This window comes from Hylobates moloch, unplaced genomic scaffold (genome assembly GCF_009828535.3).
Source record: "Hylobates moloch isolate HMO894 unplaced genomic scaffold, HMol_V3 SCAFFOLD_8, whole genome shotgun sequence".
NCBI lineage: Eukaryota > Metazoa > Chordata > Mammalia > Primates > Hylobatidae > Hylobates > Hylobates moloch.
This window is the reverse complement of record NW_026652283.1, coordinates 97842754-97868123: the sequence shown is the minus strand read 5'-3', so window position 1 is coordinate 97868123 and position 25370 is coordinate 97842754. Positions and strand designations below refer to the sequence as shown.

Genomic DNA, 25370 nt, shown 5'->3' with positions numbered 1-25370 from the left:
TGACATGAACAATTATTTACTGAGCACCGATTACGCCGAAAGCTCCGTACTTTCTATGGGGTTTATATCAGAGCAATTCGAGTCTCCCCACTACCTCACTTAGTTTAAGCTCATTTTGCCCTGAGTTTACCTGGTAGCACTTTATTTTAGCGGACAAGGTGGGAAAGGAATGTATAAAAATACAAGGTAGACGTGCACAAGAATCTTCGTTCTGTTATTATTTAGTAAAGTAAGAACTGGAAACAACTTAACGTCCAGGGTTAGTTAGTTTCACTCACTCGACGGAAAGTATGCAGCGGTTAATGTATTTCTGCATTTTCCCATATTTCCAGTGAACATACAGTACTTTTGCAATTCGGAGTACAAAAGAAAAAGGGCGAGAGAAGGTCGCATTTTGCCTGCCGGAGCTAGGGGCGCGCTTGCCGGATCCAACGAGTTTTCGGTGCCGGAAAACTTGTCTTCGCTCACATTCTCGGATTCCCGCGGCTGCAGAAGCCGGAGGCGGGACGTGAAGCGCAGTGAGCAAGGCGGGCCGTGTCACTGCCGCCGCGGGCTCATTCGCAGCGCCAGGCGAGGAGCGCCACGGGCGGCAGAACCCCTCGGCCCGACCCACGCGCCGAGGGCTAGGGTAATGCGCCTGCGCGCCCGTCACGTGGTGAGGGCTCCGCGCAAAGCGGGTTAAAAGTCACGACCGCGGAGAGCCCGCAAGCGTCCTGCTGGTCGGTGCGGCGCTCTCCGCTGCCTTTAAGACGAGTTTGACCGAGGCCGCTCCGCAGTTCCCGCCCCTCGGCCCAGCTCAGCTCCATGAACCTAGCGGAGCCGCCTAGTACCCTTTCTCGCCGACCGCACAGGCGCGCGAAACCGCGTCTTTCAACTGACAATGAAGCCGTAGCCACGCAGCTCGGCCACTCCGGGCGAATCGGCGCGAGGCCGGGATGGGGAGGGGGAGGGGGAGGGGGGAGACGGTTGGGTCAAGCTCCGCCCCAGCTCGCGCCCCTATTGGTGGGCGCAGCGGTTCTGGGCCCGCCCCCTAACGGACCTGTCGCTTTGTGACAGGCGGAGGGGCCAGTTCCTGTCGGGCCGGGGGCGGAGTCAGAGGTTGCTTGAGCTCCGCCCGGACTCCAGGGGGCTCCTCCCCCTGCTCCTCTCGGCTGGGCGGGCGGCGGGCTAGAGAGGGAATGTCATTGCTTCTCAGAGCCCTGGTGCCGCCTCCGTCTGCTGCTTCTTCTCTGGCGCCCTCGCCCCGTTGGCTTTCGCCGCCGCCGCCGCCGCCGCAGCTGCACTGGGGATACGGATGGCTAGTGGGGCGCAGGGGCCATCTGGGTTGAGAGAGCGGCGATCGCGGCCGCTGCTGAGGCGGAGACTCCCCGCCGCCGCTTCCTCCACCCCCAGTCCGCCGTCCTCGCGGCGCTGAGGGCGGGAGCGCGCAGAGCTCTTCCCTCCTCCTCCTTTTTCTTCCTCCTCCTCCTCCTCCTCCGGGTCCCCGCCCAGCACCCCTCGCACCAGGCGGCGGCGGCGGCGGAGGAGGAGAGCTAGACCCGCCGCCGGGGCACAACATGGCGGAGCCCTCGGCTCCGGAGAGCAAGCACAAGTCGTCCCTCAACTCGTCCCCGTGGAGTGGCCTCATGGCCCTGGGAAACAGCCGGCACGGCCACCACGGGCCCGGGGCCCAGTGCGCGCACAAGGCGGCGGGCGGCGCGGCGCCGCCGAAGCCGGCCCCGGCGGGGCTGTCCGGGGGGCTGTCGCAGCCAGCCGGGTGGCAGTCGCTTCTCTCCTTCACCATCCTCTTCCTGGCCTGGCTTGCCGGCTTCAGCTCGCGCCTCTTCGCCGTCATCCGCTTCGAAAGCATCATCCACGAGTTCGACCCGTGGTAAGTGCCCCGCCGCCCCTCCCCCGCCCGTGGCTCGCGGGGAACCGGGACCCGCTCCTCTATCCGTCGCGGCTCTGCTCGACTTGGCCCCGCGCCGCCGCGGAGCCCTGCTGGCGTCCAGGCTGAGGCCGGCGCGGATCCCGGAGCTCCGGGCGCGCCCCCTGCCCGTGGGCGAAGTTTGCCCCGTGCAGCCTGAGGCGGGGCGTCGGGGTGCGGGAGCGAAACCTTGACTCTCGGCCGGGCTAGTGTGAAGACTGCCAGGAGTGTGGGTCAGCCCCTCGCAGCCCGCTTTGGTCTTTGAGTCCGGACCCGCCACGCTACGAGCCCGCAGGTAGCTCCTCCGCGGACTCTCGGCCGATTCCCCGCCCTCCTCGCCCGCTGCTTTCGCGTTCCTTCATTTTTGCGGGCGCGTTTTTGCTAGTTCAGACGGAATCGGCCAGGGGGGTTGCCCTGTTGCCGCTGGAGGTTGGTCCAGATGTGCCGGAACCCCAGCTGCTCACCCTTGCAGTTTTACGCTTTTACTGTTTCTTTTTATGCTCTCATGATACGAGAAGGGAAAAGGAGAGTGAGTGGGGTGTTGGAGGGAAGGAAATAATATCCCTGAAAGTGATCTGAAAGCTAGCTACTCTTATTTATTTATCATTAGGTATTTTAAAGAGTAGCTTTTTTTCAGAGCTCTTAAGTGCACTCAGCACCTTACTGTTTCACTATCGTCTTGGGTTGCTTTTTAGAACAAGATCCTTACCCTGTTAGCCACTGTCACCCTTAGTGTGTTATGCACAATATCTGAAAGCATTGCATTAGTTCCTTTATTGGTCTGCAGGAAGGTTTGTGGATAAGAGCAAACAGTACCACGGTGTTGGGAGTCCTAGATTATAATACCGAAGTTGCACATGGTGACTGACCTGAATGTTTTAGGAAATTATCCCACTCTTAACAACACTAGCTAACTTAGACACTACATTGGTCTGTGAATTATGTAGATGGGAAGATTGCTTTAACTTTTTTTCGCAACTTGCTCAACCCGAGTTAGGATTTTTCCCCCTGAGCTAGGATTTTCCCCCGAGAGTATGCCTTTGAAACTAATGTGTCTTATTGACCTGTCAACCTTGAGTTAATCTTACTTCCTCACAGTTAGACGTAATAAAATTTCAGGATATTTGTTTTATCATTTGAGATTCAAAGAGAGAGAATCCTTTTTGAGAGTTACTAACTATATAGATAATAAGTGTTCGGGGGCGGGGGCAGTAACTTACCTGTATAGTAATATACCATATTTAAGTTCTGCATTGTGGAGAGAAAAATTGGTACTGCAACATCTATTGAACACCAGAGGGGCCCACTCATGGACAATTCAATTTAGATCAGTTAATTACTGTGACAGTCTTCCATGAAATGTTTTCATTCCATTTTAGAAGTTTTGATTTTGTTTTGTAACACTAGTTTTTTAAAAAAATGACCTTTTTGTTAACGTGCAATCACAGAAGAAAATATGTTAGTGTAGACTGTTTATGAGCCTAAGAATACCTGTGAAGGCTTATTGACACAATATTAGGTGGTCTTGTTTTGAAACACTTAAGCAAATTAGATAAAAATGAAATTGGAACCAGACAATGAAAACTAGTATTTACTGGACAATATGAAAAGAGAAAGTTCTCTTTTCAGATTAAAATAGCAGAAATGCATGGTTGACCAAACATTTCAGGTAACAAAATTGTGAATATTTCCATAGTAACATTTTTACAAATGGAAGGCTAATTACTGTTTAATAGTAACTCTGGGGCTGAAATTAAAAATTGCAGAAAAATATACGACCGAATGATGAGACTTTTGTCATTTTGCCTTAAGATTAGAAATCTGCATCAAGTCAGCCAAAGGTCCCCACTAAAATTGAGTAATGCAATAATGAAAAGGCTCAACAGATAAAGTGGCTAATTTTTTTATTTTTATTTTTTTAGTGTAGCTAAATATTAAAAGTTTTCTTTTTCCAGGATCAATAGTGTGGTTGGAGGGCATAACTCTTTTTCATGCACATGAAAATATGTTTTGGTCGGGCGCAGTGGCTCGCGCCTGTAATCCCAACACTTCGGGAGATCGAGGCGGGTGGATCACCTGAGGTCAGAAGTTCAAGACCAGCCTGGCCAACATGGTGAAACCCCGGCTCTCTCCTAAAAATACAAAAATCAGCCGGGCGTGGTGTTGGGCGCCTGTAATCCAGCTACTTGGGAGGCTGAGGCAGGAGAATCTCTCGAACCCGGAGGCAGAGGTTGCAGTGAGCCGAGATCCCGCCGCTGCACTCCAGCCTGGGCAACAAAGAGCGAAACTCCGTCTCAAAAAAGAAAATATGTTTTGCTTCATTTTTTATATATATGAAAACGCATTTCTGACACATTATCATTTAGCTAAATTTGTACCATTTGAAAGTATACATCTCTGTTTTAAAGAGCTAGTTAGTTTAGGTATTCTGCATATAGTTTTAATTTTATTTATTTATTTATTAAATGCAACATCTATTGCATTTATTCTTAATTAAATGTTTATATTCATGTTAGATAATCCTGCTTAGTAGTAAGGGGATTTGTATAATAATGGACTGTCCCTGTGCCTTACCGTGAATGGAGATTTGTCAATATGAATCTAATATAATGTCTAATTCAGGTGATTTAATGAGAGAATCAGGTTTCAGACAAAAAAAAAATACCTTGTTTTCTTGGTTTTTTTTTTCATGTCTTTTGAAGATCTCAAGTAGTTAGGCATCTCATTCATTCTTAACTAATTCTTACAGTCATTCTTTTTGAAAAGGTTAAAAGGAGGGGGATGTGTAGATTGCCTGCCATTATTACTTTGGGCTTTTAAAGCTTTTTGGGGGCTTTTAAATCTAGTTTTCTTCTATAGCTACTAATAGTAGCAACACTTTAACTGGTCTGTAGCTGAACACTCTAGTGTTTCTAGTTTGGGAGTTGCTCAGATCACCATCATATCATATAGCAATGACACAGACCTTTAATAGTATTTAAATGTTACTCTCAGGCTGTGCATTCACAAACCAATTTATTCTGGCCTGCTCATATCTTCCCTGACCTCTTTTTCCATATCTCTATCAATGGTTTCATTTCCGAAAGTCGTTTTAGTGAAGGGTTTACTTTCTCTGTGAGCTATTTCTTTAAATTTTACAGTAGTTCTTAAATTGTGTAGAAGACTCAAGTTAGCTGCTGAAAGTGACTTCTTGTCACAGAGTTATACTTGTTTTTTAAATTTGTCACCCAAGTTATTTTATCTTACCATTTGTCATAAGGGGTGGTGTGTGATTTATTTATTGAAGTACACTGCACTTTTTTAGAATTTAGCAACATTTTTGGTAACAATTTGACTTCACTTTAGTAATTCCTCCCTTATCAGCTGAGTTGAACAGATAGGAGGAAGCAGTTTGAAAATATGTTGTCTGTACTTGCCAAACATTTGGTTAATCAACCACTTTAACAGCACTTAACTGTACCTTTTTATCTGGAGCGAAATGCGTTTTCTACATATTTTTATTGTAACTGATAATATTTATATTAGCCAGATACCTTTTCCATATCCATTATCTTGTTCAATTGTGGTAGCCTTTCCCATAGAAGCAATGAAGTTCCCTATGTGAGAGCTGTCTTTTTTCCCTGCCTTCGCAGGTTATAAAGTGGGTTCTCCCTAGAGAGAATTCTCTGAGCCTTAGGTTTTGGCTGTAGTTAGCAAAAATGCAGCAGATGCCTTTTTGCTGGGCAGAAAGTTGCAATTTAGAGTTGGAACTTAGAATGCAATTTTTCCAAAGAAACTATGGTATAAATTGGTTAATTAGTACAGATATGTTTTCAAAGGAGTGATAAACCTTTGGAACATAAGCTGTTAGAAGTTGGGGACTACTTCCTGTACTTTGAGGTCTCCATGTTTTCCTTCACTTTGCAGATGACAAAAAGAGGCTGTTGACCTCAGTTCTGAAGAAGACAAATTGGTAGCAAAACCAGTTTTAGAACACAAACGTCCCCAAATCTTAAAAAAAGTCACTTTGTGGGATCATTAGCATCAGCAGTCCAGCTGCACTTCAGACCAGGTATCACTGTTACTGATTACTGATTTCATTGACAATTAAATTGTATGAATTTATGATAAGATTGGTACTACTCCCATTTCGGTTGAGCATGATGGCTTCCATAGGTAATAATCATGGATTTCATGAAGTATAGGCCCTAGGGTAGTTAGGGTCTGTCATGAATGCCCTTGGGACTTTTTCTTCCCTCTTTAGGGTTTTCATATCTTAAAGGCTAACTTGGGTAGGACTGCATGCCCCTTACTGCCATGAGTAGTTTGCATAAAGACAACATTGGTTATAAACATTAGAAACTCAATATAAGGATTTACATCATAATCTCTGACCCAGTTGTTAATGAATATGGGCTAACTTAACTAACCCTTCTGTACCTAATCAATTTTTATACTCTGTAAGTTTTGAGTGTTTGAGAAAATGTTAACATTTATCTTTATTGCTATATCTTAGTATTCGTCTGTGCACACGTGCTCTCAGAAATGAAGGATGGAAAGGTTAATATTATTCTCACGTGACCAAATCATGTTTTTCCCCTCAATTTGTTTACTTTTAAAACTTAATGATTTTAGGGAGTGAAAATACTGCAGTTAACTTGAATTATAAAAACCCCACAGTTCAACAGACCTATTGCTAAACTAATATAAAAATTTTCAAATACGCAAGAAAGTTGAATTTTATAGTGAACACTCATATACTCTAACCACCTAGATTCTACAATTAATATTTTGCTTTAGCATATCTTCCTATCCATTACTACTTTTAAATCCTGCTTGTAGACATTGTTACTATGATATGAAGAATGCCATCTTTGTTCCCCAACACCATGATAAAGAGGATTTATTTCTGCATAGTGTTTGTTTTCTATATTATTTGAACATATGTATATACATGCTGTTTCAGTATCCTCAGACTGAAGTTAGGATCAGATTCCATCATTCCAGGTTTTGGTTAGGAACTTACCTGAGTGCATTGTAAATTAGTGCATTAGCCCCACATCTGTTAAATGACTTGAGTCTGCTGAATCTGGTGTCTCAGAAGAAACTCTAAAGTGGTTAGATGGATATTGATGTTGATGTTGGTTTTATTAGGTGTAATTTATGTGAAACTCCTAAATTCCTTGAATTATTAGAAGCCTTTTATAGGTTAGCCTGTTGTCTCTGCCATCTTTCATCCAGAGGTAATGGTTTAGCTTTAGTGTGATTGCAAAAGTGGCTTCTGTAAATCCCTGCAATAAATAGGAAAAAAGAAAAACATTTCCAAATAATATAGGACCCACTGATACACTATATGGGCCAAATTAATACTGTTGAAAGGGGAAAACCTGTAAATGATTAACCTGCTACTCTGTCTTCAACCGTCTATCTACCTGATTCTGGTGGATGCTTTTTGTATTTACATCAGTAACTCTTCTGAGAAGGCTTCTGTTGTCCTCTTCTTCTTACCTACTTCTGACCATGAGTAATTTCTGGGAATTTAGAAATTGATAGAAAGTGGTAATACTGTAGGGTTTTTTGTTTGTTTTTAAAGTCGAATATATTAGGAGGTGAGGATTAGCATTGGCGGAGATAAGATCAGTTGCCCAGAGGCTCCCGTATTTAGGTAAATGTATGTTAATCTGCATTTGTAGGCTTGCCAGGAAATCTAACCACTATTTAGAATTTTATGTCTTTGGAAAAATGCTTTCATAGTTTCAAATGAAAAACATCTAAACATGTTTTGGAATATAAGGTGTACATAAATTAGTGAATGCCTCTTTGTTATTCAAGGTTGTACTATTTGTAGACAAACGAATCTCTAAAAAATTGTGACTGTTGGCACTAATGGACCACTCTCAACTGTGTCTATTTCTTTTCTTTCTGTGGAACTTAATGTTGCAGGGTAACTTTAATATATGTTCTAAATGATAGTAGATGCTTAGTTTTTACAGTGTTTTACAATCCATTGACATCTTAGAATTGAGATGAGGTAACATCCTTTATTTCCATAGACAAAAGATAATTCAATTCAGTATTTCCCACAAGAATTGAAGGATACAGATCTGCCTGACTCCAAAGTCTGTTGTTGTTACTACACCCTCTGTCTCCAGGGCATCTTAAATAAAAGTGTCCTCTGTTTAATTTATGTTTTTTAATCAGGTGCCCCAACTTAAGTCTTAAAATACTGGTCTATCAGAATACCTCTTCACAATCCGGGCTGTAGCTAACTAAGCTTGCTAGTTGGATAATAGCTGATTACTTTGATTGTTTTGATGGAGGGAAGAGATGAGTTGATGGTTTTAAGACTTTCAACCTTCAATTACTATGGGATTTTCAGAAACTCTGAAGAGAGTAGCTGAATGAGAGGAAAAGATGATCAAATCCAACTGAATATTGTTCTTATTTAGATTTATTTTGTCTATAAAAAGTTCATAATAATGAGATTGGAAGTCTTAAGCCATGCCAGTTAAGGGAATTGGGAGATGGAGAGCTGAACTTTCAGAGTAGACTCAGAATTCTATAACCCACAGGATTTTTAGTGTATGTGTTGGCTGCCTGTCTTTCAATTTTCTAAGAAGCTAAGGACCAGAAGGATAATACTTTTTCTAAGGTGATACAGTTATAGCTTGGCTAGATTCTTTTCCATTTTCTTTGCATCTGTGTTTGCTGTAGAAGGGAATATTTTGAGAAGTTGTTTGAAATTGTTGCTTCAGAAGATGAGGGGAAGTTACTTTCTACTACTCAGTTTAAATTGACAATATCGTAAATGTTGACAATTCAGGCTTAGATATGGAAACAAATAGAGCTTTTTTGTGAAGCTTGACTCATTTGGAATTGATTATTTAAAAAATTGTGTGTACTGGTTGTCTGTAATCTCCATAAATCAGCAGTATAAGTTTTAAAACTTTATTCTTTTTTACCTTGTTTGCTCATTCCTATTACAAGGGAAATGTTACTGCATAAAGACATTTAAAGGAATTTTGTTTATATTAGTAAAGTGTTAAAGTATTAATGATTAGTTGATAACCAAGTTGATAATATTTTCTTTTGGGGTTTTCTTTTCTTTTTTGTTTCATGCCTTACAGGTTTATTAGCTGTTCTCAAGTAAAGACTTTTCTCCCCAGTATGGTATTCTTTTCTTTGGTGATATCTAGCTATCCCTCCAACCTATAAAATCCTTCAAATGCATTGTATTAACTTTAAATATTGGTGCTTTGTTTCACTTTCTGTCCCCCGCCTCCCCACCCCACAATAGATAGATAATGTTGCAGCATATAAGATATATATACAAATACTAATGTTGAAGGTAAAATTTTATGTTCTTGCCCACTTTAAATTTTAAAAAATTTAAATATTAAAAAAATTTAAATGTAGTGTGATTTTTCAAAATTCTAGTATATCCACAGCTTAAATTATTGTTTGGTGCTGACCAAATTTATCTTAAGGAGAGCACAGGCCATAAGGAGTTGGAGAAAAGGATCATAACTGGAAACTCACTTGTGACCACCATTCCTACCACATGTTTATTATTTGATGCCTATTCTTAAAATACCAGTAACACCTGTAGACTATACCCAGCTTAAGAAGGTTTATTATTAAAGTAAATTATTATACATCTTATTTATGTAACCCATATCAGAAATGGAGTACAGAACTATTGGGAGGCAGCACTCTTGTACAGTTATATTCTTTGAAAATAAGTCTTAAATGTTTCTATAAACAAGAGCAAAGAAATGAGTTCTGCAAAGGATTTCATTAGAGGAGAAAAGATAATTCAATTTCAGTTTTTAAAACAATTTTCTTTTATGATGAAGTATGACACATCCTGAAAAATATAAATCTAAAGTATAATCAACACCCATGTGACTATTACCCACATCAAGATTATTGCCACTACCTTAGACGACCTGGTGTGTTTCTCAATCCCTTCCACCCCCTGACTTTATAGTGATGACATCCTTCCTTTTTCTCATAGGTGGTAAACTCTGTGTGCATTGCTAAACAATACAATTTATTTTGCCTATTTTTAAACTTTAGATAAATGGAATTGTGGCTTTTGTGTCTTTTTTTTCTCTTTTTTTTTTTTTTTGGCTGAGCATTTTCTTTAAGATTCATCCTTGTTGGTCAAAGGATTGATGACAGTATGTAAGTAATAAAGTTCAGCAATAATTTTTTTGTTTGTTTGTTTGTTTTTGATGGAGTTTCGCTCTGTTGCCCGGGCTGGAGTGCAGTGGTGCGATCTCGGCTCACTGCAAGCTCCACCTCCCGGGTTCATGCCATTCTCCTGCCTCAGCCTCCCGAGTAGCTGGGACTACAGGCACCCGCGACCATGCCCGGCTAATTTTTTATGTTTTTAGTAGAGACAGGGTTTCACCGTGTTAGCCAGGATGGTCTCAAAACTCCCGACCTCGTGATCCGCCCTCCTCGTCCTCCCGAAGTGCTGGGATTACAGGCCTGAGCCACCGTGCCTGGCATATCAGCAATAATTTGGCTAACCAGGTGTCTTATTCACCTGACGGGGTTGCCTATTCTTTTATAGCAGGAAGTGCCTCTAGGAAAGAGAAGGGGAGGGTATTCTTCTCTTCACTTGAGATTTAAAAAAATTATCTCAAGGCTGAACCCTTGAGGTGGAGTCATCCTTGACTAGAGTAACTTTGACACCTTTGTTTTAAGGTACTAATTGTCCAGAGATTAAATTTTTCTACAGAAACCAAGAATACAAGAAAGTGGGTAGGAGATCAGAGAGAGACATCATTGTCTTTAAGGAGACAAATGATAATCAGATAAATGCAAAATGACTGGTTTTTAAACTATGGCTTTTTGTTAACTATTATTTTAAAGTGTTGTATATTAAAATTGGCATAAAGAAGGGATTGGTTGCTTGATACTTCTTGAAAGCAGGAAAGAGAATACTGGAAGTGGAGATCTGAGCTGAGGAATTTAGGAAAGCCCTGGGCATGGACTGTTTGCTGTATTGATATATTTGTAGAGATTGTCAATCCTGGTTTTTAGATATTTTGTTGTTTATTTGTGTAGATTTAGCAATTTTGCATATATTGCATTTCTGTCATAGTTAATTCTTTGTTGAAGAAAAATTTAGGACTGTCTTTCTTCAAACTCTGTTTAGTCAGCCAGTATTTCTACAGAATTCAAACTTAATAGTTAAACCAAGTGTCTTAGGCTAGGTATACATACTGTATCCTATCTTCACAAAATCCCGTGTGTACCTGTCAGAGAGTAATATAAATGGCTCAAATTAGGCTGTATTTGGATGATGGTCCAACTGAGTGATTTAAGCTATTTTTAACCCCTCTAGTGTATTTCTTGTAGAATTCCTCAAATGGAGATTCTTTTCTGAGATATATTGACTATTAAGAAAAATTCCAGGCTGGCTGGGTGTGGTGGCTTACGCCTGTAACCCCAGCACTTTTGGTTACACGAGGGTGGATCACGAGGTCAGGAGTTCAAGACCAGCCTGGCCAACATGGTGAAACCCTGTCTCTACTAAAACTACAAAAATTAGCCGGGCATGGTGGCAGGCACCTGTAATCCCAGCTGCTCGAGAGGCTGAGGCAGGAGAATTGTTTGAGCCCGGGTGGCAGAGGTTGCAGTGGGCTGAGATTGCACCACTGCACTCCAGACTGGGCAACAGAGTGAGACTCCATCTCAAAAAAAAAAAAAAGAGAGATAAATTCCAGGCCTACTTCTCTCAGAAATCACAATTGATCATCTGTGTCTTACGTGAGAGGTCTAGGTACAGGTTTTATTAATACCAAACAAACTAAATTTTACTTAGGACTGTTTATTTGGCTAACTAGGCCAGAGCCATTTTGAAGATTTTAATACCTGTGTATGTAAAAACACTCAAGGAGACTTAAGTTATTTGTTCTTTGCCAAAGTTGGTAGGGTACTGTTATGATGATTTAAATTTTGGTGCTCATTTTTCCTCTAATGAATATAATAATAACTTATTACTATTATTGTAGGGAGACAAAAGATTCTTTAAGGCAAGAACATTTTTCTAATCTTTCTAGAATATCCTACACAGTATTAGGAACACAGTGCACAATGAATATTAAGACAGATCCTTTATCTTTAATGATAACCACATTTTATGTTTTGGTCATAATAGTAATAGTACAGTAAGTCTCTGTTGTGCAATACTTTGAAATTTTGGATTTGACTGTGATGTCAGTAAGATCACATGTGCAGTGAACATCATAATCCCACTTTCAATACGTATGTCATATTAATCTTTATAGAAGAAGGAAAGATTTGACGATGAAGAAAGGAGATAATGCTTATGGAAGAAATGGTATATGTGAACATCATGATGGCCATCAACAATTGGGAGATGAATGGCTGGATGGATAACTTAGGAAGAACTTTGAGAAAGATTTCAGTTTCCTGAGTGTTTCTTCTAAGTACAAGTAACTCTTAGAGAGGTCTGTCTCAAGTGTTAACTCACTAGTTAGGGAACATTGAATAAGAGAAAACAGACTAGTTAATATCCAAAAACCATATGAGTTATGAAAGTTTTATTATTTTTCAAATGAGAAATGAAAAAAGACAGATATCAGCAATAGAAGTAAAATTCACAAGCTGCCATTTTAATTGAACTTGAGAAATATATTCTGATGCGAAGGAATAGTAAGAATTGAAATTATCATTGCATACATAGGCATTAGTTAGAATATACTAAATTCATGCACATGATGAATTTGGGTGGGGTTGGATTAATGATTCATTTGGTTTCATGGCTCTTGGTTTAACTTTATGATTATAGTTAATTAATATGCAAATTAAGCAACACTTTAGGAAACCATCACAGCTCTGACTGATCTCATTTAAACTTTCCCATAACAGGTTAAAGGATACTAAATAAAAATACTCATTAGGGATAAAATAAGTTGCTTGTCTTCATTAAAGTGTCTTTGCAATGGAAATAGCTTTTGTTTTTGTCTAATTACTGGAGAGGATCATTGAATATTGTAGATACTGTAGGTTAAATAAACCAGATATAAAGTCTTTATTTTCTTTTATTATGCATTGAATCCTGACAAAATGGTCAGCTCTTTAGTTATGGAATCATTCCATGTAATAATGGCAGTATTCCTGTGAATCCTAAAACAGTGTGCTGTAATGATCTCACAAGATGTTTTTGCTTTTAAAAATGTGTGCTTTTTTAAAAACAAATCTTTGTCCATCAGCGTGCCTTTTAAAAGATCTATCACAGTGAGCAGGGTTTGTTGAATACATTGACACTTAAAGCATTTCCACCGGGCGCGGTGGCTCATGCCTGTAATCCCAGCACTTTGGGAGGCCGAGATAGGTGGATCATGAGGTCACGAGTTCCAGACTAGCCAGTTCGAGACCAGCCTGGCCAACATGATGAAACCCTATCTCTACTAAAAATACAAAAATTAGATGGGCTGAGGCAGGAGAATTGCTTAAACCCAGGAGGCAGAGGTTGCAGTGAGCCGAGATTGCACCACTGCACTCCAGCCTGGGTGACAGAGCAAAACTCCGTCTCAGGGAGTGGGGGGAACATTGCATATGCTCTTAATTTTTAAAATTTAATAACCTTGTTTCATCAAAGTTTAATTTCAGTCCCAAGATTATTTTTACTCTAGACCATCGCTAAAGAAGGCTTTTATTTTAATATGCTAAGCAGCTTTATGGCATTTGAAGGAACAGGATAATGAAACTGTGAAGTAGATGAAATAAATCTAATCTTAAAACTGTAAAAGCCAGTCATAAGTCATGAGTTTGAGGAGCAACTAAAATCTTTTTAAATAGATTTTTTTCTAAAGTTGTTAAAATGAATCAGTCACTTCATTAGAAGGGAAGATCTTTTCACCTGTTTAAATACTTTATTTTGGTTGTTAAAATAATTTACTGCATTTAAATGAAGTGTCAAATATAAACAGCTATTATATGAAAGGTTTTCCTTTTGAAATAATCATTCTGGACATTTGAAAAGAGTATATAACATTAAGTGATGTTATAACTGTATAAGAATCGCAACATAATATAAAGTTATAAATAAATTTTTAAATAAATTGAAGTATATTTAACATACAACTTGCATATATAATGGGCTGTCATATTCTATATATAATTATAAAACTTAATGATAAATACTTGTGAACCTCCTAGCCAACTACAAAACCAGAACATTACCAATTTTACGTCTGGCTGTGTTTCTTCTCTAGGCTGTCCCCTTAGTTTCCCCCTTAGCACTAGGCAACATTATGCTGAATTTTGTTTAAAGTTTCCATTGCCATATTTTAATAAAACTCTCATATGTATTTATCTGTAAACCAAGCTTGTCCACCCTGCAGCCCAGGGCGGCTTTGAATGTGGCTCAACACAAACACAAATTTGTAAACTTTCTTGAAACATTATGAGTGTTTTTTTTGTTGTTGTTGTTGTTGTTTTTGCTCATCAGCTATCGTTAGTATATTTTATGTGTGGCCTAAGACAATTCTTCTTCCACTGTGGCCCAGGGAAGCCAAAAGATTGGACACCCCTGCTGTAAACAATATATTGCTAATTTTTGCTTTGTTTGGAGCTTAAAAAATGGTATTAGCTTATTTATCCTCCTCTTTGACTTTCATTTATACATCTGTTGACAGACGTTTGAATCTCCAGTTTTTTTTCTATTGTGAAACATGCTACTATGAACATTAAGACTGTTCTCTGATGCATATGTGTGGATGTTTGCTGGGATATATACCTGGGAGTGGGATTTTGTCAAAATATGCTTTAGTTATTTATGAAAATATACCACTCCAAAACTTAGTGACAAAACAGCATTTTATTATTTCACAATTTTGTGGGTTGAGTGGGGAGTCCTTCAGCTTCTTGTGTCAGCTGAGGTGCTGAGATGATTGTAGTCACCTGGAGGCTCAATAGGCTGTAGTCAGCTGGGACTAGAATGTTTGGGATGCCTGGACAGCTGAGAGTCATCTGGAATCTTGTTCCATTGGGACCCCAGCTGGGGCTTTTGGCTCCTCCATGTGACTGCTTAGTCTGCCTCAGCATTGCAGCGGGGTTCTGAGAAAGAGAACGTTTCCAAGAGGGAGAAAGCTGCCAGGTCAACTAAGGGTTAAGCTTGGAATAGACACGGGTAACTTCAGCTATATTTTGTTGTTCTCAAAATACACACAGACCTAGCTCAGTGTTGAGAGGAGATGCATATACAGGTAGGGGCAGAATTGTTTAAGGTCATCTTTGGAAACACCACAATGTGCTTATCATTTTTATCTCCCGTAAAATATCTGTTCATGTCTCCCCCCAAAGTTTTAAATTGGGTTGTTTAGTCTCACTAATTTAGTAGGAGGTTTTATGTATATGTATTTTGCATCCTAAGTCTGGGTTAAATTTGTTGCAGATATCTTACTCCAGTTTGTGCCTAATTGGTCCTTAAAGCAATCCTATTAGATATTTTATTGCCCCCATTTTACAGATGAGAGAGTACTGCTTAGTATGTTAAAAGGACAGGCCTTGAAGTCAGCCTCCAGGGTGACATTTTTGTTACAAAGAATAGCATTTGCAAAGGTGTACAATTATGAATCAGCATGATGCTTTGCTCAACCTACCTGTTACACCCCTTCCCCTCCAAATAATTGAGGCTTGGAAGAATTTACAAGTATTTTTATTTACTTGTAAATTTTAATGTAACTGTGACTTTTGCTGTGGGTAGACTGAGGACGTTTCATGTGAGACGACTTGCCTGGAGTGACAGAGTAGGCAGTAAGTTCAGCCCCAAGTTCTTTCTAGTCTTACCTGCCCTCCTTATTCCTCAATTTTTTTTCTCTAAATTATTCATTTGGATCAACCAGGTTCTTCCAGCATATTCAAAATCCATCTTAAATGTAGTGGCAAAATATTTTTCAAAATTATAATAGAAGCCAGAGATTTGTAATTAATATTCAAATGTTTGCATTATATACTTTAAAAAGAACATTGTAGGTCGGGTGCAGTGGCTCACACCTGTCATTTCCACACTTTGGGAGGATCACTTGAGGTCAGGAGTTCGAGACCAGTCTGGCCAATATGGTAAAACCTCGTCTCTACTAAAAATACAAAAAATTAGCCAGGCATGGTGGGGCATGCCTGTAATCCCAGCTACTCGGGAGGCTGAGGCACAAGAATTGCATGAACCCAGGAGGCGGAGGTTGCAGTGAGCTGAGATCGCGCCACTGCTCTCCAGCCTGCACGACAGAACGAGACTCCATCTCAGAAGAACGCTGTAGGCACACATCAAGTACAACTCAGTTGCTTTAAACTGAAATGCCACAGAACAATTCTGAATTCCAAAATGCAAAGCTTTGGATAAAACAGCCTGAACACGTACAAAAAGACGTTAATAAATTTGTAGACACTTCTTCCCAGCCTTCAAATTAGAAAGATTTGTTCTGTGTAAAAGTATAGTTTCTGATCCTTAAAATTCTGTGTTGAAGGCACCTCAGCATATCTCTGCAGTGTAAAAGCAGTGCTTCAGGCAGCATGACTTATTTTCATGTCACCTCAGATTTCTTGGATCTAACATTCAAAGACAGAGTGGAAATAATGATACTTAGTGGAAGGATTCTTGGACATGTAATGAAATACAGAGCATCTTGAGACTTTTGACCAAGTAATATTTGGTCATTTACCTTCCTGTTTGGTTGGAACAGGAGTGGTGATTCCAGCCATTGCATGATTGAGCCTCATTCGTTTTTATTCTTTCCTGCCCCAAATTCTTCCATTTTAAGTGTCTTAAAGAGGTAGTTATCCTTGCCTAAGAAGTAAACTAAAGTATAACATATTTGCTATAATAATGCTGATAAAATGTTACTGTGATAAAGTGTAAGTGTCAAGTAGTTTGGCAAAAAGATTTCACCAGGTTGAGCATAGTAACACAGGGAAAATGAGCCATTTTAAAACAGGGAAAAAAATGTTTCTGTGAAACCGGGGAAAAAAAAACAGCCATTTTTTCCCCCGTTTTACAAATGACTCATTTGAAAAATAGGGAACAAAATGAGCCCATTTAAAATTTAATAAATATATTTTTAACATTTGTATTCTCAAAATAAATTTTAAAATAGAGTATACCAAACATGCTAATCGCTGAGGAGTTTAATGCATGTTATTATTTTACAGAAATTTAAGTTATTTTAAATGTGTTGAGGATACTAAAGCTTCCCTATAGTTCAGTATTGACCACCTCTCCTCAACCTCTCTCTAAAGGTAGGAGAAAACTGATTTATTCTCCTTGTATTCTCTTCTTTCTCTGCTCCCTCATTAATTTGCTGATATTTTCTGTTTGGAGAGAGGGTGAAGAACCTTTGCCCCTTTGAGGGAGATCAGTTTTGGTTTCCCTGTAATATGGAACAAACTTCATATCTGGCGAGCACAAAGAAATTATTATTTTGCCAAAGTATGTTCTGCAGACCACATATTCCAGAAATTACACTTCTAAACAAAATAATCTGATAATTTGAATTTGGGAAAAAAACTGCTTGCTACATTCTTTGATACTGATTTGCAATACACATTACCATGTTACAGTCTTAAGAAGTTCTTCAGTTAACTGTTAATTTTATTTAATCTAGTATTTACCGTGTTTAATTTATGAATCACTGTAAGATTTTACTTTTTTTTAAATTAGTGTTCCATGCAATTCATAGAAAAGACTGATGTAGATGTTTTATTTGGTGGATGAGGAGCCTGAGGCCTAAGGCTAAGTGACTTAACCAAAGTCGTAGAGATAATAAAACTAGGACTGGCATTCTTCAATGTTTTAAATCTTTTTATTTGTTTATTTGAATTACTGCACTAGGAACAAGTATATCCACATTAGGAACATACTTTTTTTTCAAATGGGATGGTTATCTGCTCATTGATAACATCTCCCCTGATTCTCCTGATTTGTCTTGGTGACTAAGTTGAGTATTATACCACTAACCTCTATGATAGTTAGTTAAGTTCTCAGGCCTGTATACATTGCTTATTTTGAATGATTGTTTTATTTTAGTTTACCTTTTGCTGTTGCTTTCCACCGAGACTGTCCTCAGAAAGTTGGTCATTTTGCTTTTGAGTTTATTAGTTGTCCAACCACTCTGGCTCTTTCATCACACCAACTTGTGGGCCATGGGATATTATTACTATGGATAATGCTTGTTAGTTATAAATTTTATATTTATAGTATATGATTATGAGTCTGTTTATGTATAAGTTAAGTATATGACTTAACGTGTATTATGTATTTCTATATCTAATAATTGTTAGAAATCGTCTTTATATAGTATAATGCATAATCATATGTCTAATTTAGATAATATCTAGTAACAAAGAAATGTAAATATAACATGTTTACATATAATATTTATTGGAGATTTGTTTCTATAATATATGAATAGTTATGCCGGACTTAAATATATGTTATACACATTGTGCGTGCATTATATAAAGAGAAAGAACACTTGTGCCCATCCCTTCTGCTTATGTTATTTAGATTTCCATCTCTATTGGGCTTAGCTGAGCAAAGTGTCACCGGATAGTTTTAACTGATCAAATATACTATTTTGTATGTGATCTTAGATTTTTTTTTCAGATTTTTTTTAGTGCCATTAAAATGCTCCAACAGCCTCTTATTTTGTTGTAATTTGTTTTTGTTGCCAGTTGCTTTTTCTTTTTTCCAATTAGTTTGGTAAATGTCCTTTATAAATTAGAATAGACCCTCCTTTTTCAAATGGGTACTGATAAAAATTGACAGTTGTCACTGCCAGTTAAGGCAGAAATTAAGAGAGGATACTAAAATAGGAATCCTGTTTTCAGTTAATGTGTGTTCAAAAGTTTTGCTCTGTGTGTTCTTTTTTTGATTTGCACATGTATCTGACTTTAAATTGGAAGATGCAGAGTAGGTCTAAGGAGTCTTCAAGACATTTTTGCAGCCTTTAAACAACCCTTGGTTTTCTCTCTGTGTTGCTCAAAGTAGAGAAACAGGTACTTTGTTTATCTGAAGCTTATGACATGCTCTCTGCTTCAATCAAAATGACCACCCATCAGTTGCAAGAGCAGAGAGAGAGGTTTGTGAGAGTAGTCTGAGATCCAGTTGCAACTGTACAGTGCCACATTTATGGTGGTATGACATTTGTGAGTCTTTCCCTTCAGAGTTAACCTAGTAAAAGTAACCTAGTAAAAAAAGTTATTCTCATATATCATTAGTAATCTTTATGAATTTGTATCATTGTTTTCCTGCTGTTACTTAACCACTGATACGAATTTATGTAATCATATTAGGCTTGAGCATAACTCTCTCATGAGTTTCCATATTTTAAGGGTAAAATTGGCTATATTTAATGTGATTATCTAGACAGTGCTCGTGTATATCACTTGGTGAGATTGAATTTAGGCTGTTTTTTTCGTTCTGTTGAAGGGGGATTTTTTTTTTCCATGTGTTACTTTTAATAGAGTTCATCAGTCTGGCATCCTTTCATTTTCGATCCTGCCACTAGATGGCAGGAGCAATAAAAGGTAGATTGAAATGTCAACTTTTTAGTTGGCCTTAGCTGCTTTGTACTTTACCTTGGTTGTTCTCTGTCCCTATTAGTGCTGAATTTGGGGTATATATGAAGGGTTGCAAATAGTGGTACTTAGTCCTATAAGAAAGATTTGGTACCTTATATAGCCTGAGAGGGCCTACTAACAGGTTAAAGGAGAAGGAATAGAATAATCCTTGAGGTGTTCTAACACTTTGTCTTTTGCCCTTTACTTTTCTATTTTTATTCTCCCTTTGTTGAATTGTACTCCTTTCCTTTATTTCCTGATTGTGGTTTTTGGGTGTTCTTTTTTTTTGATAGGGTCTTGTTCTGTCGCCCACGCTGGAGTGCAGTGGTGTCATCTCGGCTCACTACAACCTCCACCTCCAAGGTTCAAATGATCCTCCCACCTTAGCCTCCCAAGTGGCTGTCACTACATGCGCATGCCACCATGCCTGGCTAATTTTGAAAAATTTCTGGTAGAGACAGGTTTTTCCATGTTGCCCAGGCTGGTCTTGAACTCCTGGGCTCAAATGATCCACCCAACTTGGCCTCTCAGTGCTAGGATTACCCGCATGAGCTGCTGTGCCCAGCCTCTTTCCTGATTCTTTTATGCTTATGTTAGCATCCATAATTGGTCATTTCTGTTGGTGGTACTAGTCGCTTTCTCATTTACCATTCCCACGAATACATGTTAACTTGGCCAGTTTTGGTAGTCGTATGTGTAAAATCTTACGGTACACTTCACAAACAAACAGTTATAGGTGGCTTTGTAAATCTTTACAGAAAGGGTTATTTTCAAGAGAGCCTGTTTATTGATAGTCTTTGAAGAACAGAGTGGTAGACAGAGTCTAGGGTGATGGGATGTTGCTTCCGTGATTATTTGACGTTGTGTAAAACTTTGTCTTACCAGTAGACTTGCACCAGAGACTCCTTGCTGGCGTTATAAGATAAGCAGCCCTATTAGGGAAGCCTACGTGGCAAGGAACTACCAACAGCCTCTATGATTCTTCCACCAACAGCCAGGAAGAAACTAGGGCCCCTCAGTCCTATAACCTCAAGGAAATGAATTCTGCTGGAAGCCTAAGTGAGCTTGGAAGCAGATTATTTCCCTCATTTAGCCTCCACATAAGAACCCAACCCTGGTGACATCCTGATGGCAACCTTGTGTGACCCTAAACAGAAGATCCAGCTAAACTGTGCCTTGATTCCTGACCCATGAAGCTATGATATAATGAGTATATGTTGGTTTAAGCTGCTGAGTTTGTTTAAAATTGCTGTATAAGCAATAGGAAACTAATACAAATACCCTTCATAAACCTTTCTTTCCATCTCTGAATGTTACTACCTAACTTCTCTCTGATCTCATGTAATCAAAAAATATTGATTGAATACCTCTTACTTGCCAGGGACTGTGGCTACAGTACTGTGAACCCAAATAGACATGATTCTAGTTTAGTGAGGGAGTTAGACTTGAACCAGTAAGAATGGCCAATGCTGTGAAGGAACGTGATACAATGAGAGCTTATGATAGGGAGATAAACTAAACACGTTGTCTTTTTAGGAATCCTTATTTGACTTTTAAAAACTTATACTTACTACATTGCTTTCTTACCTTTTTTTTAAAGCATATTTCTGCCATCACAAAACTTGTTCTATCTTTATTTTCTGTTAGCATTATGAAAACTACCTATGTGTATTTTTTAACCCTTACGTGCGTTCTTTCCTCTCTCAAGAACACTTCTACTCTTTTCCTGCCTTTTTGCTCAATAATTCATCCAGGTTTAAGTTAGATGTCAGTTGTAGAAGCCATCCACAAGTCCTTTGGACAGTAAGCTTTGTGAGGACAGGTCCATCCTGTTTGCTAGTATCTTTACCACCCAGTGTGATACATAAGATAGAACCCAAATAAAACTTGATATGGAGGAACTGGAGCTCCTGTACATTGCTGATGGGAATGTAAATGGTAACTATTTTGGAGAACTGTTTAGTATTTCTTAAATACGTGTCTACTATATAACTTTGGAGTGGAATGCTAAGTATTTACCCAAAGAAGTGAAAACCTGTGTCCTTAAAAAAGGCTTTTACAAGAATGCTTGTTCGTATTTTATAAGAATGAATGTACAGCCTTATTATTTCCTCCCCTGGAAACCACCCACATGCCCTTCAGAAGGGGAATGGATTGTAGTATGCATGAAATGGAATACTACTCAGCAGTAAAAAAGAATAAACTGTTGGTATATGAATAGATCTCAAAAACATGTTAAATGAAAGAAGCCTGACTCATCTTTTTAAAAAGTAGAATTACGATTATTCCATTTATCTGAAATTTGAGAACAAACATAATGAATCTATGGTGAAAGAAGTCAAAGTGTGCTTGGGAAGAAGTGCCTAAAGGTGCATGTGGGAACTTTCTGGGCTGATGAGGGTGATGTTATGCATACAGTTGTCAAACCTCATCTAATGAAACATGTCAATTGGTGTATTTTAATGCATCTAAATTATACTTTAGATTTTAAAAATGAAAAAAATGAGTGAAGAAGGTATCCTTTAGTGTACCCTCTGGGTTCTCTGCTTAATTATATTTTCTTGTTGCCTCTTCCTCCTGTGAGATTGTCAGCTCTGTGAGGTCAGAGACCAAGTTTGCCTGTGGTTCTTAGAATTGTGTACTTATATGCAGAACGCCCAAGTTTATTGGCCCTGAAGTGAATAGTTATTTGAGATCTATAATCTATTCATAGATTATATCCATATTTTATGGCTGCATTTTTTAAGAAAAATATTTGTATTATTACAGAATCTTACATTCAGTGTTTTTCTTTATGTAGCTTCTAGCTTTTTCTGTTCTAGGATTCACAAAAGACATCTGTTTAAGTGTTGGTAGAGTAATCTTGCTCCAACTACAATTTTGCCAACCACAGTTTGAGATAGCACAGTACTATATTTGTAAACCAAAGTTTAAAAATCAGATTTTAAGAAACAAATTGTGGTTTATTTTATTCTCCTTAAAAAAATGACAACTCAATATTAATCTTGTTTTCTTGTGAATCCTTTCCTGCCACTTCTTAACTTTTTGAGTCAACGGAAAAAGTGAGCCTTGGTCATTTAACCTTTTTGGTCAAAAGCCCTTAAACACCAGAGTAATTTGAAAAAGAACCAGGTGGTTACATAGCATTTTGTCTAACTAGTACTATCTCTCGTTGTTGTTGTTTGTTTTTGTTTTTGTTTTGCTGTTTTTTCCCCGATGAAAATAATAATAAATTTTAAATGATTTAATGGCTGTGTCAAAAACTTGAAAGATAAGTGTAGATAGTCTGAATTTCCCAAAACCGCATCAGCAGCTCCAAGGTGTAGTTTCTCTGAAACTATTTAAGAAGGTAACTCAGAGCAGATTTTTCAGTGCTGGTGAGTTTTAATTTATTCATCAAGTAGATGCCTTTTTATTGTGATTTATGTTGGAGGTCTTCCAAAAAATAATTTTGAAATTCTGCAAAACTTTTATGCACACTTTTCTGGTAAGAGGGTCCATATTTTCATCAGGTTCTTACAGACCCTTACCCAGAAAGATTAAAAACCCTGCCTTTACCTCTATTTTCTCTAACATTTTTATTTTGCCACCTGCTGGTTTTGCCAACTTTTAAGAAACATAACAACCCTAAAGTCAACAAGAATTTATTCCATAGTGATTGTTTACCTATATTGACTATCAGTATGTATTTGATGTGTTTTTTGGGTCCCTTTTCTTCATGATTGTTTTTACTCTCTTTTTGACCTTCTTGGGTGCAGAACTGGATCATAATTATTGGGTTCCACTGACTGGCCTCTTTGCTTCTGTGTTCCAAATCATCCCAGACATATAAGAATGATGAAAAAGAAATACTTCCATCAGCATACCTGGTTTTTGTTTTGCAATCTCTGGTTAGAATATACTTGTTCTCAATTATAGTACCAATTTTGTGGGGAATATATATCCTTCTTGGCAAGATGTTTAGGAATGCCAAAGTCTAAAACTGTGTGGCTGCATGCATATCCTGTCACCTGCTCACTTACTCTGTGCTGCCTCTATTTCAAATCCTGTTGTTGTTCTTGAGGTGGTTCCTAGCTATAAAAACCTATGAAAAGATAAAAATAACATGATTCGTGCAAAAAATTGTTAGGATAAGCTTTATATTTTAAGAAAATTCATGAGTCTGCATTTTGATATCTGTATTTTAAGAACACTGTTAGATGTTGATACACTTAATCAAAACTTAATTTGATTAAGGAAATAGCATTTCTTTCTTTTTCTCCTTGAGAGTTCTGTTGCTCCTGCTTCTCTCTTTTGGCCCTGGTTGCTGGGAAAGTAAGTCACATTACACATTTGAATCATAGGCCCTTATTACTTACATATTTGTGTGTTTTATCCAATCTCAACTTATTTATACTTGTCTTGTTCTTTAGTCTTTTTACATTATCTTTGTTTTATTATGTATTTTTGTGGAACCAGGAAAGTGATAAATTAGGATACCCTTAAAGGTCTCAGAATCTTAAACATTGGTTAACATCACTTTGTTTTATTGATATATAATATTTTACATATTTAATGGTATACATATCATATTTTGTAGCATATATAGAATGTGTAATGATCCAGTCAAGTTATTTAGGGGTATCCATCTTGAGTATTTATTATTTCTACGTATTGGGAACATTTCAAGTTCTCTCTTTTAGCTACTTTGAAATACATAGTAAATAGTTGCTAGCTATAGTCACCCTACTCTGCTATGCAACATTAGAATTTATGCCTTGTATCTAACAGTATTTTTGTACCCATTGACCAACCTCTCTCTCTTCATCTCTACTTCTCTCCTATCCACTGTACTTTGCCTAGCCTCTGGTATCTGTCTACCTCACTGAGATCAACATTTTTTTTTTTTTTTCCACTCCCACGAATGAGTGAGAACTATGAAATTTGTCTTTCAGTGTCTGGCTTATTTTACTTAACATAATGACTCCAGTTCCATCCATGTTGCTGCAGATGACATACTTTTATTCTTTTTATGGCCAAATAATATTCCATTGTGCTTATATACCACACTTCCTTTATCCATTTGTCTGTTGATGGACTCTTAGGTTGATTCTGCATCTTCGCTTTTTGTGAATAGTGCTGAAGTAAACATGTGAATGTACATGTCCCTTTTGATATACTAATTTCTTCTCCTTCGGATAAATACCCAGTAGTGGGGTTGCTGAATAATATGATAGTTCTATTTTTAGTTTTTGGAGAAATCTCCACACTGTTTTCCAAGTGGCTGTATAATTTATGTTCCCAACAGCAATGTATAAGAGTTACGTTTTCTCTGCACCCTTGTCTTTTTTATTTGTTATTGTCTTTTTCAATAATAGCCATTCTAACTTGGGTAAGATGATACCTAATTGTGATTTTTATTTGCATTTCTCTGATGATTAGTGACGTTGAGCATTTTTTCATATGCTTCTTGGCCATTTGTATGTCTTCTTTTGAGAAATATCTGTTCATGTCTTTTGCTTATTAATGTGATGGTGATGATGATGATGATTTACTGTTGTGTGAGTTCTTTCTAGGTTCTGCATATTAGTCCCTTGTTGAATGAATAGTTTACTGTATATTCTGTCTTTCAGTAGGTTGTGTCTTCACTCTGTTGATTATTTCCTTTGCTGTGCAGAGTTTTTTGGTTTAATATAGTGCCATTTGTCTCTTTTCGTTTTTGTTTTCTCTGCGTTTGAGGTCTTAGCATAAAATCTTTGCCTTGACCATTATCCTAAAGTGGTTTTTTGTTGTTTTCTTCTAGTTTTATAGTTTGACATCTTATGTTTAAGGCTTTAATCCATCTTAAGTTGATTTTGCATAAAGGGAGAGATAGAGGTCCAGTTTCATTTTTCTACATATCGAT

The 25370-nt window shown here is 38.3% G+C and overlaps 1 protein-coding gene across 1 annotated transcript in view; it reads left to right on the top strand.

Moving 5' to 3' along the window:
• Positions 1-1059: 1059 nt before the first annotated feature.
• The window catches only part of STT3B (STT3 oligosaccharyltransferase complex catalytic subunit B), a 109360-nt gene continuing 85049 nt past the window's right edge, over positions 1060-25370 (top strand). Inside the window, exon 1 of the mRNA XM_032162231.2 lies at positions 1060-1870. Within this exon, the coding sequence (XP_032018122.1) occupies positions 1557-1870 (314 nt within the window). The 5' untranslated portion in view covers positions 1060-1556. The remainder of the gene's footprint in view (positions 1871-25370) is intronic.